This window comes from Chlamydotis macqueenii, chromosome 2, assembly GCF_036417535.1.
Source record: "Chlamydotis macqueenii isolate bChlMac1 chromosome 2, bChlMac1.mat, whole genome shotgun sequence".
NCBI classification, from domain to species: Eukaryota; Metazoa; Chordata; class Aves; order Otidiformes; family Otididae; genus Chlamydotis; species Chlamydotis macqueenii.
In genome coordinates this window covers 65,730,162-65,744,552 of record NC_141557.1, presented here as the reverse complement: position 1 = coordinate 65,744,552, position 14,391 = coordinate 65,730,162, and the positions used below count along the sequence as shown (strand labels likewise).

The window sequence follows — 14,391 nt, the reverse complement described above, 5'->3', positions numbered from 1 at the left end:
ATAGTTGAAGTAGAAAAATGAGTCTGTTTTAACATAAATTCAGGTAGTTTAGGTCAAAAAGACTAGCTGATATCAAAATGATTTTGTATGCTTCACTGTAGATGTGATCAGAAGGACAGGAATAGTGTCAGAAGAAGTGAATTAGCTATAGGAGATAGAACTATAGGAACCAGAAAACTTGTCAGGCCTGTATTGTCACTTCTGCCCTTTCAGACCTTACAGGGCACAGACCCAAGAGCATAATGAAAGAACACCAGTTATGATTTTATCAAGAGATCTGGCTGGAGCACAACTTTTTTTTCAGGATCATTTTTAAGAGGGTGATGCACTGAACAACTCAAGGTCAAAGAGAATGGTTCACTGGTTTCTGATCACTTTTTTAAAAGTTGTTTTGCAGAAGAAAAAGCAGTGTGTAAAGTTTGATACGTGGCTTATATCTGTATTGTGGTTATAGGTACATAAATTTAAGTTTTTATGGATTGAATCTCCAAGCAAGGGTTTTTAATGTACCTTGTTTGGAGTGTTTGCTACATCTCTCTCTCATTTTTTGCCAAGTAACACTTTGGAGATTAAAGTTAGGCCAGTCATTGTCTTTAGATATGGTGGTGCTCCCAACTCCATTCTGTTTTATAAAAGTTTAGGGCTTGGAACTGCCCTAGGCCTATGTAGTTTTGAGATCACAGATTTAACGTGGGGGGAAAGAAAGACACAGCTTCGTTATTGCTCAGAAAACACGTGTTACTGAAGTTAGAGAACGACCATAACACAAGATGCCTTAGATGTGCTTTTTCAGAAAAGAATGCTCCAAACTCATGGATTTTGCTCTTGCAAGTGTCTAATACACTGGAACGTCTGTGCTTTTGGTAATACTGGGGATGAAAACTGTGAAAATACTTGCAAAGCTGTTTCATTCTTCTCCCAAAGTCTGTCAAAGTTTTAGTTAAATTCTGCCTTGGCTCACAAAGTTTTATGTGGTCTTAACTCTTAATTATTTAATCCATTAGATACTACATAAGCAAGTAATGTGGTTTTCCAGACTTGTTTGAAAGAAAAGCAATGTTGCAATTGGTTGTTAGCACGTGCTCAAGTGTGTGGGATGCTTTATAAGCTCTAAATTAAATAAAGTTCCTGTGACAAAATAAAATTGTATTTTAATACTGATCAGCAGTATGTAAAAGAGAAATGAGGGTGAAGATGGTAGGTGAGGGAAGAGAACTGAAATAAAGACATTCATCTGGTTGCCTTGACACACGTTACTATTCACTATGATAATGAAGGAAAAGAAGAATATTTGAATGGAAACACATATGGGGCCCTGTTTCTGAAGGCAGCCCCGTGTACTGATGGGACTTAAAATGATGGAAGCAGAAAAACAAGAGCAGGAGAACTTTGCAGACAGTATATTGAGGCTTACATCTTCAATGGAACTGGTAGAATCTGCAGACCTGTTGCAGTGTTAGGCTGGAATTAGTAAGAGTCTTGAAGGTGAAAATAGACTTTAAAACTGATACGGAGTGTAAAAGAAACCAGTGATACCTTCATATTGGGAAGTGATTTTGTGCTTTTTATTCCTAGATGAAAAACTGAGAATATTCCATTTAAGCTGCTTCTAAGTAATCTGTAATAAAAATATCTTGGCAATATTGTAATTCTCCTTCACAATAAACGTTGTAGACCTATGATAGCATACTTGAAAGGAAAACAAACAAGTTTTAGGCTACATTAATCTCATCTGAAAGACAGGTAATTATCACCTACATATGAAAAGAGAATCATCAGAGAAGTGCAATATACATGTGTGAGCCTACAATGTTTAGTATTCGGTGTACTTATTTCCTTTCTAAACTTACTTTTCTAAAGTATTTTCTGTTTATAAAAATGTATTCATAGGATACCTTTACCTTTACCCTATTTTCCACACCATTATTTGCCAAAATTGTTTTTGTTTGTTTTTTTTTTTTTCTGAAGGAGTCAACACAAAATTCTATGCTTGTGCAGAAAATATTTTAAACAATTTTAGAGGTTCATCCTATACGGGGGTTTTGTTGGTTAGTTGGTCTTTTACATTCTACCTATTTGTTCTTCAGATGATACTTCCTGATCAAAAGTAGGATAATAATCCCCAATGTAGTCCACTAAAAGCATTAGAAAATGTTTCATTATTGCTAAAAATCAATGCACAGGAAAAAAAAAAAGAGTAAAAACACCAGGGTCGCTAACTCTTGGCTGTGTTGGTTTATAGTTCTGAATGTGTTCAAAAATGATTCTTTATTGTTACTACACTTTAAGCACATAATGTGTCTCAGATGACCAATGTCCCTTTAAAAAAATCTCAGTAGTTAAAAATAAGACCTCAAAAATCTGAGACCCAAAAAATGAGAGGCAGAGAAATTACATATTTTTTAGTGTCTTTTTACCATGTGATTTTGACAGTGTTATTGGTACAGAACAAGGGAATGGGGAATTGGAACACTAAAGGGCAAGAGCAGGAAGACAGAGGGAAGAAAATTATTTTCATATTGGTCAAGAGAGTACTTGAAAGGGATGTTGGACTAAGCTGAGGAAGGAGAAATGAAGCTATGTCAGGGGAAGAAATTCTGTGGAGAATCATGTAAATAGGCAGTTTAGGGACTGAAATAGTCCACATGAGGCAATGAAGGAGAAGGAGCAAGGAGTTCCTTGTTTTATTCTGTCACATGCAGATGTGGAGAGGCCTGCTTTACTCTGTGCTTAACACTGCTTAGAGGTGAGCTGGGAACCGTGCCTTTTCTTCATGTAAAAAACTCATCATTAGTACCCTGTGGCTAATGCCTGCTGCAGGCATTGCAGGAGTTACCACTATAGCAGCATGAATTCCTTGTCCTTTACTTAGTCTCTGTGTTTTGAAATGCTTTATATTTCTCTTTTTTAGAGATCTGAGTTAAGCTGAACTCAGTATTCTAGAAAGACACAAATTATCACTAGGCAACCTTAACTCTGTGCTTAAGACATTTTTGTCCTGGTGTATTCAGAGTTCCTACAAAGTAGTCAAATGCTGTTTAGATTTAGATCAGCTAAGTATACGGGACATCCTGGGAATTTTGGAGCAGTATTTTTTCATGTGCATCTCCAGAAATTTCATTCCATGTTCCTCTGTGTCATGAATTTCCAGCATTTCTGTAGTCAGGAGCATTTTGGTTTTGTACAAAAAGCAAAACTTCTACCTTTTGTGGAAGGGTAGGAAAGAAACCATAATTTCCTATAATAAAAAGTGGAAGACCATGTCAATGTGTTGTGTAAGGGAAGCCATTTTCCTCCTTCATTTTGTCTATATGAGTGTGTAAATAGCATTTTGGCCAGAGTCTTAGGGTGACAGATAGGAAGGTTTCTGTCACATAGTTTTATTGAGTGTTATTAAATCTATTGCAATAAAAATACTCAAAAGCACTTTGTGTGCAGTCAAAATAGATACAAGAGAAATAACCTTGGGTAAGAAAAAGCAGGAATTGTACTTTTTCTGTATTTTGTGGAGGTTTTTTTGCTAGAAAGCTTTATAGAAGTCTCCACATGCCAAACTAAAATGCTTTTGTCTACTTCTTGCATTATTGTACACTAAATTATTTTTAAGCAACCTTTTTAATAATAGTTTTGATACCTCTTTTCAATTTATTATCACATTTATTCAAATCTTTTTTTATAGTATTGTAAGCATTTCACTTACACAGTTTCACTGTGTGTAACTATAGTACCATCATTGTAGGGTGGTAATGGAATTTATGTTGTGCTACCTGATGCTGTCATTTGAGTGAGTTTTTTTCCCGTTGAAAATAACAGAGCTGTTAATGGGGGTTAAAGAGTGGAGGTTCCTCTACTAAAGGAGATCTTTTCTTTGGCAGAGGCATGTTCGATTGCTGAGAAAGTCTATACTAACAGAAATGTCTTTTTAAATATAACTTCTGTTAGTTTTAAAGCCCCTTAGTAAACTCAGAGAAACAAGTCGTGTTAGGTATTGCTTATGGTAATTGAATAGAATTGTCTACGAAAGTAATCTTCTCATACTAGGAAGGGCAGGGGGTGGAAACATGTTCTTGTTTGAAGAGAGACAGTGAGTAAAAAATTGTTTTCTTGACTCTTTAGCAGTTGTAACTAAAACATAGGTGGGGACCACACAGAAGTGGCAGTATTAATCTGATGTCTTTAATCACTCAGAAATACCCAGCTGCCATAAATTTGTACCAGTCGCTACAGTTACAACTTTTATGACTAAGTTGCTGCATCTGAACATTTCACTGAAAATGAAAATTATATAAAGAAAGGAAATACATAGCTCCTTTTGCATAATCAAAAATTACTAAATTGTCCCATAGTTTCCAGAAGTTAAAATAAATACTACAGTCATGAAACTTTCTATTTAGTTCCCAGCATGCTGGAAACATGAACAGATCCTGCCAGTTAAGTTGGAAAACTACTTTCACAGGAATGGTGGCTGTAATAGCACATTGGTACAGACTACAAGCAAGGAGTTCTTGTACTTGTCTCCCCTTTACGCATTTTCCAACATGCAGTGCTTTGCCTTCCTGAGCTATGAGATAAGTCAACATTGATTTTGACATAATAAAACTTTGAACTTATTTATGACTCATCCCTGCATTAAAGAGGAAGGATGTTTTTCTCCTCTCCCTGCCCCTCCCTCCATAGAATGCAGCTGAGAGATTCTATTTAACATCTGCTGAAATAACTGAAAACTCTTTCATTGATTTCAGTAGAAGCTGGATTAAGCAGGTTTTGTCTTTGAACTTTGCTGTTAACAGAAGGAATTTTTTTCCCTTTGCCTTGGCATTAAATGGCATACCACATATTAATTTTCCAGAATCAAGGCAATGAGAGTATTAGCATCAAAGGAAATTGAAAAATAATAAATTATTCTTCTTTATACTGACTTCCTTTAAACCTAATCTGCTGTAAAGCAAGACTGCGTGTACATGCTAGAATAGGAGACAAGTCTTTGCAAGATTGGAGCCTAATCTTCAAGTTTTGTTATCTCTATTCTAAGACATTAGTTATGACTTATTGTGCAGAAATTAAAACAAATCTGAATTGTTTACACATTCCACTGATGTTCCGGAGATTAGTGTTTATTATTTATTAAGGATATGTTCTTAACATTGTTAATATATATGTTAATTATTTCCTGTGATATTTAATATCCTTCATCTGCATACACTGCTCTTCATACCTACATTTCCATTAACAAAGTGGGGAGAGTATGTGTTTGTACCTGCATACTGCTTTTTAAATCAGTAGTCTCTTTCTTTTTCCTTTAACTTTTATAATACAGTTTACTTATTAATATTACTTTTCAGAAAAAACAGAGAACAAAGGATCTGTCCCAGCTGTTTCATTCATACAATCCATATGATCATAAGGTAAGAAAAAAATATACTACCTATGTTTGTTGTTAAGAATAATTCCAAACATTTGTGATAACTTTGATTCATGTTTAATGCAAAAATGAGAGGAAATGATAAAATTGAAAGTGCTAGGGTATTCATGTTACTTAAATTATGCTGTCATATAAATGTTTCTTTATTTCTTCAAGCCACGCTTGAAAAGCTGCATTTTCTGGTTTGTGAAACCAGTGACTCACATTAACCTCGTAGAAGTATAATTTATAGACTGACACTAAATCCTGCAGAGTGACCATATGTGGTATCGGACTCCCCTCTTTTTTCTCTCTCTGTTTAGAAACTGTGTTAATCTTGAGTATGTTGCTTAGCCTGTTGTGTCATTTAGGCCCTGAGATACATGATACTAATGAATTATCTATTGATTCTGGAAGCATCATTGGAAGAGGCTGATTTGCTGACAGCTTGATGGTTGTCTCAGGGAAGAAGAAATGCACATCATCGTTATAACTTGACCCTTATTTGTAAAGTCTGGGAAGCCTGGTAAAAAAAACCCCTTGTTTATTGTATACCGTACTATAGGGTAAGAAAAGATCACTTCCTTAAAGACTTTGCAATGTGAAATAAAAAAATAAAGGTGTTACAAGAAGATTTTGCAGAATCAGGAGACAGAGGTCACAACATTTCTGTGCTGTAACCACTTATCATGGAGTTTTTGTAGACTTTATGCAAAAGAGCATTAGGCAGCAGATTGAAGGAGAGTTAAGTAGGTTTGTAAATATTTTCAGGGAGTTCCTCCTATCTTGGATGCATCTGTGGGCATGTTTTTTTTTAAGTAAGTGCACTAAATCCTTTAACAATTTGTCAGCAATATGAGATGACTGTCTTTGCTGCTTCTGTTTTGTAAAGCGTGTGTGATTTGGCAAGTATCCATTTCAAAAAAGAAAGATTTGAAACATTTTTTTGTATAGACATTTAAAAGGAAAGTTCAGAACTCTACTCCTTCTTTTCCTGGCTATATACCAAATAGCTATACATTGGAAAAATTAGACAGGTTTTATACTTGAGGGAAGAAGGTGGCAGAAGTGTGCATGTATGTGCACCTCTCTGTATCTATGAACTTATGTGTATATGTGTGTAACTATGCATATGTCTATGAGAAAGAAATACATTGTGTAGATATTAATGGATTACATTTCATAGAATCATAGAATGGCTTGGATTGTAAGTGACCTTAAAGATCATCTCGTTCCAATTGCCCTGCCATGAACAGGGACACCTTCCACTAGACCAGGTCACTCAAAGTCTCGTCCAACCTGGCCTTGAATACATCCGGGGATGGGGCATCCACAGCTTCACTGGGCAACCTATTCCAGTGCCTCACCACCCTTACAGTGAAGAATTTATTCCTTATATCTAATCAAAACCTACCCTCTTCCAGTTTAAAGCCACTACCCCTTGGGCTATCACTACACGCCCCTGATAAAAGTCCCTCTCAAGCTTTGTTGTAGGCCCCCTTTAGGTATTTGGAAGGCTGCTATAAGGTCTCCCCGGAGCCTCCTCTTCTCCAGGCTGAACAGCCCCAACTCTCTCAGCCTGTCCTCACAGGAGAGGTGTTCCAGCCCTCTGGTCATCTTTGTGTCCTTCCTCTGGACTCTCTCCAACAGGTTCGTGTCCTTCTTATGTAGGAGGCCCCAAAGTTGAATGCAGTACTCCAGGTGGGAGCTCACAAGAGCAAAGGGGGAGACACACCTCCCTCGACCCGCTGGCCACGCTTCTTTTGATGCAGCCCAGGATGCCATCCCATCACACCTCCATGATGCCAATAAGACCATAGCCCTGCAGGCATGCGCAAGTCTCTAACTCTTCACTTTTACTCCATATGCCACGTGCATTTGCATAGAGGCATCTAAGTTGGGCCCTTGATGAAGCTGAGGCTGTTTTCAGGTAGGTTGTTGCTATGAGAGTCCCATAGTTACCAGCAACTTCAACATTTACAGTTTAAAAAACCATTGTCAGACAGTAGGTATATTCTATAATTTTAATAATTATATATCATTTCAAGTTAAATCCATCACTTCAAAGTATTTTTTTATAGACAGACTTGCATTATTTACAAGAATTCGGAGAGCAGATATTAAAGGCCTGTGAAAATTGAGAAACATGAAGAGTAAAGGAAATTAGTGTGACAAGATTTTGAATGGGATCATTGCTTTTTTGAGTTGAAACATTTTAAGGTAAATGTAATAGTAGGTCAATTAAGATCTAATAAGGAGAAGCAACTGATGAACCAGAAGCTTTGATATTCCTCTCCGTGTCTAAATTCTCCTGTGCCAAACACTTTTTATTCATAGTACAAGGAAATTCCATTATTCTTTTATTAGCACTTTTAATGGAGTTTGGCCATTTGTATGTCCTGCTGCCTTCCTGCTCATATCCTTTGTGGCATTGTATCAAAGTATCCTCGAGTGATTTTGGCTTCAGTTGTGAAGACTTGTGCACTATTTACAAATTAGTCATCAGGCAATGTGGAATTGAATAGAAATACTTGGGTATATTCCCTTTTGATCCTTGTTTTAGGACCTTTACTAAATTATTAAAAGTAGCACAATTGTTTGATGAGTGATTTTTGAAGCTCCACTCTTTCACTGCTTCCAAGCACATTCTGTATATGTGTCTGAGAGTGAAAGGGGGGAAAAAGGACAAATGGAAGTTTATTAAAAAGTTGATCTTTCCTTACTTTCTGTTTGACAGTGAAGGTTTTCCTTCTGCTAACTACTTCCTATTTGCAGTAGCTGCAACAGATTCATTGCAGATTTCTTGCTCTGTGCTTTTAATTTCCACCTCAGCTGCCAATTTCACAATTGTTGCAGTCCAGGGAAGGACTTTTAATTTTTAGATTAAACCTAACAATAACCAACATTAGTTGATAATACAGTTATTTCAAGTGGAGGTCTATGTTAGTATTACTTGTGTTTTGTCTGATTTACATGGCAGAAGGGTTAGATTTTGGAGAATGCTGTTTGCTATTTTGTAGATTGTTTTTAGTAAGCGTAAAAAGGAGATTTTTTTTATGATGGCTTTGTGAAAGTGTTGACAATGCAGGATCATGGCATGAGTGACTTAATTACTGGCTTCTGGGATTCTTAGTTGGTTCATCAAAAGAGGTGTTTCTGTAGAGTAAAAATAAGATAAAAATTACATCCTTGTAAAGCTGTACCAACAACAGTTTTAGTGATTTAAAATTAAAAAGAAGATAATTGAGGAGTACTCTTTTTACCCTTAGCTATAATCTGGCCACTTTTCTACTAGCTCATTAAATGGAAGATTATGTTTGCACTCCAGTAATTTCTGCTGAATCTTTTTTGTGTGCACACTGTGAGGTTCCACATGGCACACAGTAAGAATTTTAATCTGTCTGCAGTGGATATTTGACTCCCTTAGTATCTATCTCCCAAGTTATGTTTGCCCTTTAAAATTTGTGACCCATTTTGCTGAAAGCCATTAAGGCAGTTGTGATAGCAGGTTACCTGGTCAAAACAACAAACTTGAGAAGATTAATACAAGCTTCAGGATCCAGTAGGCAGCAAATGTCCAAATTCAGCAGCACCAAGCCCTTGTTCCTTTTCTTCTTTTTGTCAGATGAGTTAAGTGTTCAGTCTAGCCCTGGGGCAGTTGTTTAAAGCTATAATCCTCAATTTATGCTCTGCAAAATAATGTTTTTACTTATAGTAAACATAGTCTAGCAGAACTACCATGTGTTTGTCTGCCCTGCCTTTTTGAGAGGATAGCTAGAGAAAGACCTGAGCGCGTGTCCATACATGCCTCTGGCAGCATTTTGCTGTTTCTGTGAGAAATCCTCTGTGAGTTGTGCTTAAAACTCAGCTCTGGATTCGGTTTTGTCTTTTGCAACCTGAATCTCTTGCTCAAGAATAGGGCATGATCTATGAAAGACTAATGTCTTACAGCATTAGTCGTTTATTTTGGTGTATACTGTGTCCAGCCAAGTAAGAAATAGTCAATGTTCATGCGATTTGAAAATAGGTTTTTTTGAGATTTTGTTTCCAAGTTCAAAGTGCTGAGGATTAAAAAAAAATAAATTACTATTTCAAAATGTGCTCTAATTGATGCAATACTACTAAAATAATTGTTAAAGCTTTAAGCCTAATATATTAAAATGTTCCATATTAATGTGTTCTGGAAATGTTAAAACACTCAAACTAAAACCTCACAGACAGTGCCTGTGTGATTGGCAAGTGTTGTGGTTTTGTTTAGTGAGGGGGGGCCTAAGGTGGTAGCTTCTGTAGGAAACTGCTAGAAGTCACTCCCCTTTGTTCAGTGGACTCGGCCGGGCCTAGGGTGGACCTGCTGCTGGCCAAGGCCGAGCCAATTGGTAGCACAATGTTCTGTGATAACACCTCTGCGATAACGTATTTAAGAAGGGGAAAACGGAAAAAAAAAAGAGAGAAGAGAAGATGTGAAGAAGCTGAGTGGGGGCAGAAGCACAGAGGGGGAGGTGCAGGCCTCATGGGCCTTGCAGGCCTCACCCTCTGGCTCCTCGCCAGGTGGCCAACTGGGCCCGACTCCGTCTGGCCCGTCTGCAAGACATGGAGAGGAGATGAGAAGTGAATAAGATGTAGATGTAAAAAGATCCCGAGAGACATCTGCCAGCCTGTTGTGAGGAACGGCTGCAGACACCAAGGTCAATGAAGAAGGAGGGGGAGGAGTAATGTGGCTCCTGGCCAAGATTCCCCTGCAGCCTGTGGTGATGACCATGGTGGAGCAGGTTGTCCCCCTGCAGCCCATGGAGGTCCACAGAGGGACAGAGAATTCACCTGCAGCCCTTGGAGGACCCCACACCAGGGCAGGTGGATGCCTGAAGGTGGCTGTGGCCTGTGGAGGGCTCGCTGGGACAGCCATTCTGGAGAGACTGCACCCCGTGGAAGAAATGACCCACGCCGGAGCAGTTTCACGAACGACTGTGGCATATGGGTGGGATCCCACAACAGAGCAGGGGAGGAATGTGAGGAGTTCTTCCCCCAACCATGAAGCAGCGGCGTGAAGCAACGCGTGATGAACTGACTGCAACCCCCATTCCCTCTTCACCCCTGTGCTGCTCGGGGTGGGGAAGGTGGTAGAGATAATGTTAAGCTTGGGAAGAGGGAGGGGTGGAGGGAGGTTATCTTGTTCTCTGCCTCATTATCCTGCTGTTCGTAGTAATAAATGAATAGTTTTCCCCAAGTCGAGTCTGTTTTGCCCATGACAGTAACTTTAAGGATTTTCTCCCTGTCCTTATCTCAAACCTCGAGCCGTTTTTCTTATATTATCTCTCCCTATTCTCTTGGAGGGTGGGGGGAGTGAGAGAGGGACTGCATAGTCTGGTCTCGATCGGGGCTGAACTACGACAGCAAGTTATATGGACCATTGTTTTAAGATACACAATTAAGTGACAAAAAGCTTTCTTTTTTGTTTTTTTTCTTTCTTTTTAGGCTAGGTCTTAGCCTGGTAAGCAGTTTCAGGAGGCGAGGGGGAATGTCCAGTATTCTGCTCACTTTGATAAGGGTAGATGTGTGCATAACTGACTCAAGGAAGATTAATAATGATTATATATGGCTATCCTGAAAGTTAAGGTGCTAATGGCTGCTGTCACTTACAGATTTACCGTGATAATTTTTTTCAACCGATTATTTCAGTAGTGCACAGACTCTTGCTCCAATTTTTAATGGAAAATAAGTAACCTAATATCAGCATCCTTAAGCTGTGGTTGTTGGGTACCTTTCTTCTACTTGGTTCAGTAGCCCCTCTGGAGAGTTTGAGGCGTTTATAAGTGAGAAAAATTAAGAAATTATAGTACTGCACGTTGCAAGAGGCTGTAAGTAATGAGGGAGTGAAACTCTGTTTTCATAGCGAAACAGACATGAGCCACTACCAAACAGATAGGATCTCTCTTGGCACTGCCTGTGGAGGCTTCTCTGTATGATCTAAGTGGTTTTCATTGACAGTAACACAGAAATATTAATCATAGCAATGCCCAAGGCTACAGCATTGTCTAAAAATCATCATGGGCACCTGTGTGAAACATGAAGTGTCCAAAAGCAAGAGGAAAGTCCCAGGTCAGGGGTGAGGGGTTGGAGTCAGTTGGCTTCTGGTAGCAAAACCTATCAAGTCTTGCATTCCTTCCAGCCCCTATGCTGTAACTGGTGACCTCTAGGGACTGCAGGTTGTGGCAGGGCCATGGAGAGTATGGTGGTGGTACCCAGAATCAGCAAAACTGTCTTCACTGTGGTGAGGATTGCTTAATGAAACAGCAGAAACAGGGGGAGATGGGAAGTCAAGCACTTTTGTTGGGACCAGTTTTCTTACCAGTGAGCTACTTCGTTTCATGTTTCTCCCATGTTCGAGTAAGCTGGACCTTCTGTGCATCCTTCACAAATAAGCAAAATAGAATAAAATAAATTCTTATGTATACTGAAAGAATCAACTCTAAAATGCCTGATATTGTCTAATTTTCTAATGGCAGGCATCACCATACTACTCCGTTAATTAGATCCTGAAAACTTTGGTTTTGAAGATGTGTCTGCAGTGTGGTATGATGTGATTACATGAGAGGGCACATAAATTGAAATGCTGGACACTTGTAGAGTCAAAAGTGTTGCAATGAGAGTAGTTTCTTGAAAGAAGCAAGTAAAAGTCTAAGTCATAGTTGTAGCGTTAAGCATATCTGGCAGGTGAGATTTACCTCTTTTGATAATCTATGGTTGTGCCTTTTTCGTAATTCCTGACGTCCCAGACTGTGCCATCTTCTGCTTCTGTGTTTGTTGCTGGCCATCTTTCATAGCCACTGGTGTTAGGGAGTGGTTTGTTTTACATATGAGGCAGCTAGCATGTTTAAGTGAACCAGATTTAGATTATTTGGATGCTTTCTGGAGTCTGAGTATGAGAATTTTCAGAACTGCTGAAAAACACAAGCAATTCTTGTTGTTTTTTCCTAAGGACAGTAATGATTCTCAGATATTAACTGTGGTTTTTGAGATACGCATGTGCAGTGGAAATGCCATGAATGTGTAGGTTTTACTTTTGAGCCAGAAAAAAAGAAAGTATCTTTGAGATATTGTCTTTTTTTTTTTTTTTTTTGTAATGACTTGGGTATATGATTCTGGAAAATAACAAAAATCCTTTTAACCTGCTTTCCATTTATTCCAGGAACACCATTGTACTAAATCATAAGGCAACTGTGAGGTTGCAATGCCTCTAATATAAGCCATAGTCTGAATTTCCTAAAGCAGGTGCTTTGCATTGTTCTTCTGTAAGATGAAAAACATTTCTAGGTTATTGGTGAAAAGACAGAGAGACTTTTGCTATCTTCTGCCTCAGAATAGATTTCAGGTTTAATAGCTCAGATGTCAGATACAAGTGCATTTTATGGAAATATTCTTATTGTAACCTTCTTGTCTTTTCCCTTCCCTCGTCTTCAGAACTGCTTTTTGAAGGAGGTTACATAAAGCTGTTTTGTGCTCTTGATACGATGTGAGGCTTCAAAGAAGACTACTGAAAGAGAAAAGCAATTTCTATTTGGAAGAGCAGTGCAGTGGCCTTGTGCTGATGGCACACTTGAACATTACTTGATGATAGTGAAGAATATCTAATGGTCTGAAAAGCTGCTGCTTTTTCTTGACTTAACTCCTAGCTGCATTGAAGTTTATGCCATCTGTAACACAGAGTGAGCTAATATATAGACAGTTTAGAAATGGCTGTTCAAATACCAGGAATTGTTTCAGTGTTTTGTAGAGAATAGGAGAAGGAACAAGGAAAGCAATACAAGACTACAACTTACTTCTCTGTTGAATAGGCTGTATAGAAAAAGACAAATCTGCTCTGACTTAATTCTATAACTGAAATGTTGGGTTAAAAGACCTGTAATCTTATTTGAAGTGTATATTGCATCCAGAAAATGAAGAAGGAAAAAAAAAACCCCAACAGAAAACCCATTTCCTGAATTTATTATGTAAAATCAATGGTTTGTTTGTTGTTGTTTTACACAAAACTTGAAATATATACAAACAGGTAGTGTATATGTGCTTAATGCTTTGGTTAAAACTGTATTCAATGCTAATAACTGCTTTAATTGGACATTTAAAGCATCTAACCTTGTCTGTTACGAACTGAATTGTTTGAGATTACTACCTCAATTATCAACCAGAAGGGAGGATTTTCCAGTTTTAGGTTAAATAGGTGATTTTTCTAAGTATGAAAAATAAAGCTATTTTAGGTTTTCTAAAATTAGTTGCTGGAAAAAAATTGACATCATGAAAAGTAAACAGACCTGGCCCTGTTAAAGTTTCTTTTAAGCGCTCTTTGGTCTTGCACTGGCAATGTGATGGAGCATGTAACTAATAGTTCTATGGTCATTTCAAGTTCATATCAAATTCAGGTATCTTTTTCTCCCATTCCATAACAGCTCATTTTTCCTGTATCTCTGTGTGGCTGTGCAGTTTGTAGTGGATTAGATTTCCCAGTTATCTTTCACTTTCACTCTTTTTTTTCCCCTCCCTATTTCTTTATTCTGTTGACATTTCTGCTCTTCAAAAAAAAAAAAAAAGAAAAGGTGTATTTCTTCTCTGTCTAGTCTACCATCTTTTTTTTTGTTTGTTTCTTCCTATGTAGCTGTTCTTTTTTTAGTATCTTCTTCAGGTATTAACTTTATATTCTCTCTCCATTTTCTTCACCTGCCCTTCTGTCTCTGTTGTTTTGTTTTTTTTTTTTTTTCCTGTGTATCTTTCTGGAGCCCCTTAGTTCTACAGCAGTACTTTGCCATGGCATTAAAGCGTCCATGGGAAACAAACTGTTGCTGTCGGAGGAGAAGGCATCAATGCAGCAGATGTAGCAGTGGGTGAGCACCATGTCATGAGAACCCACTGCAGAGGGGGATGTAGAGTTCTTCGCTATTCCAGAATTCTAGTACTTAAAATCTTTGAGATTTTGACTTTCTTGCGTGCAGAGAACGTAT

General features: G+C 38.1%; 1 protein-coding gene across 2 annotated transcripts in view; it reads left to right on the top strand.

Annotated features, from left to right (window-relative positions):
* The window catches only part of CDKAL1 (CDKAL1 threonylcarbamoyladenosine tRNA methylthiotransferase), a 416,940-nt gene that overhangs the window by 319,733 nt on the left and 82,816 nt on the right, over positions 1-14,391 (top strand). For both annotated transcript variants that reach the window (XM_086743159.1, XM_086743160.1), the window contains one exon: positions 5,343-5,405. In XM_086743159.1, the coding sequence (XP_086599285.1) occupies positions 5,343-5,405 (63 nt within the window). The remainder of the gene's footprint in view (positions 1-5,342; positions 5,406-14,391) is intronic.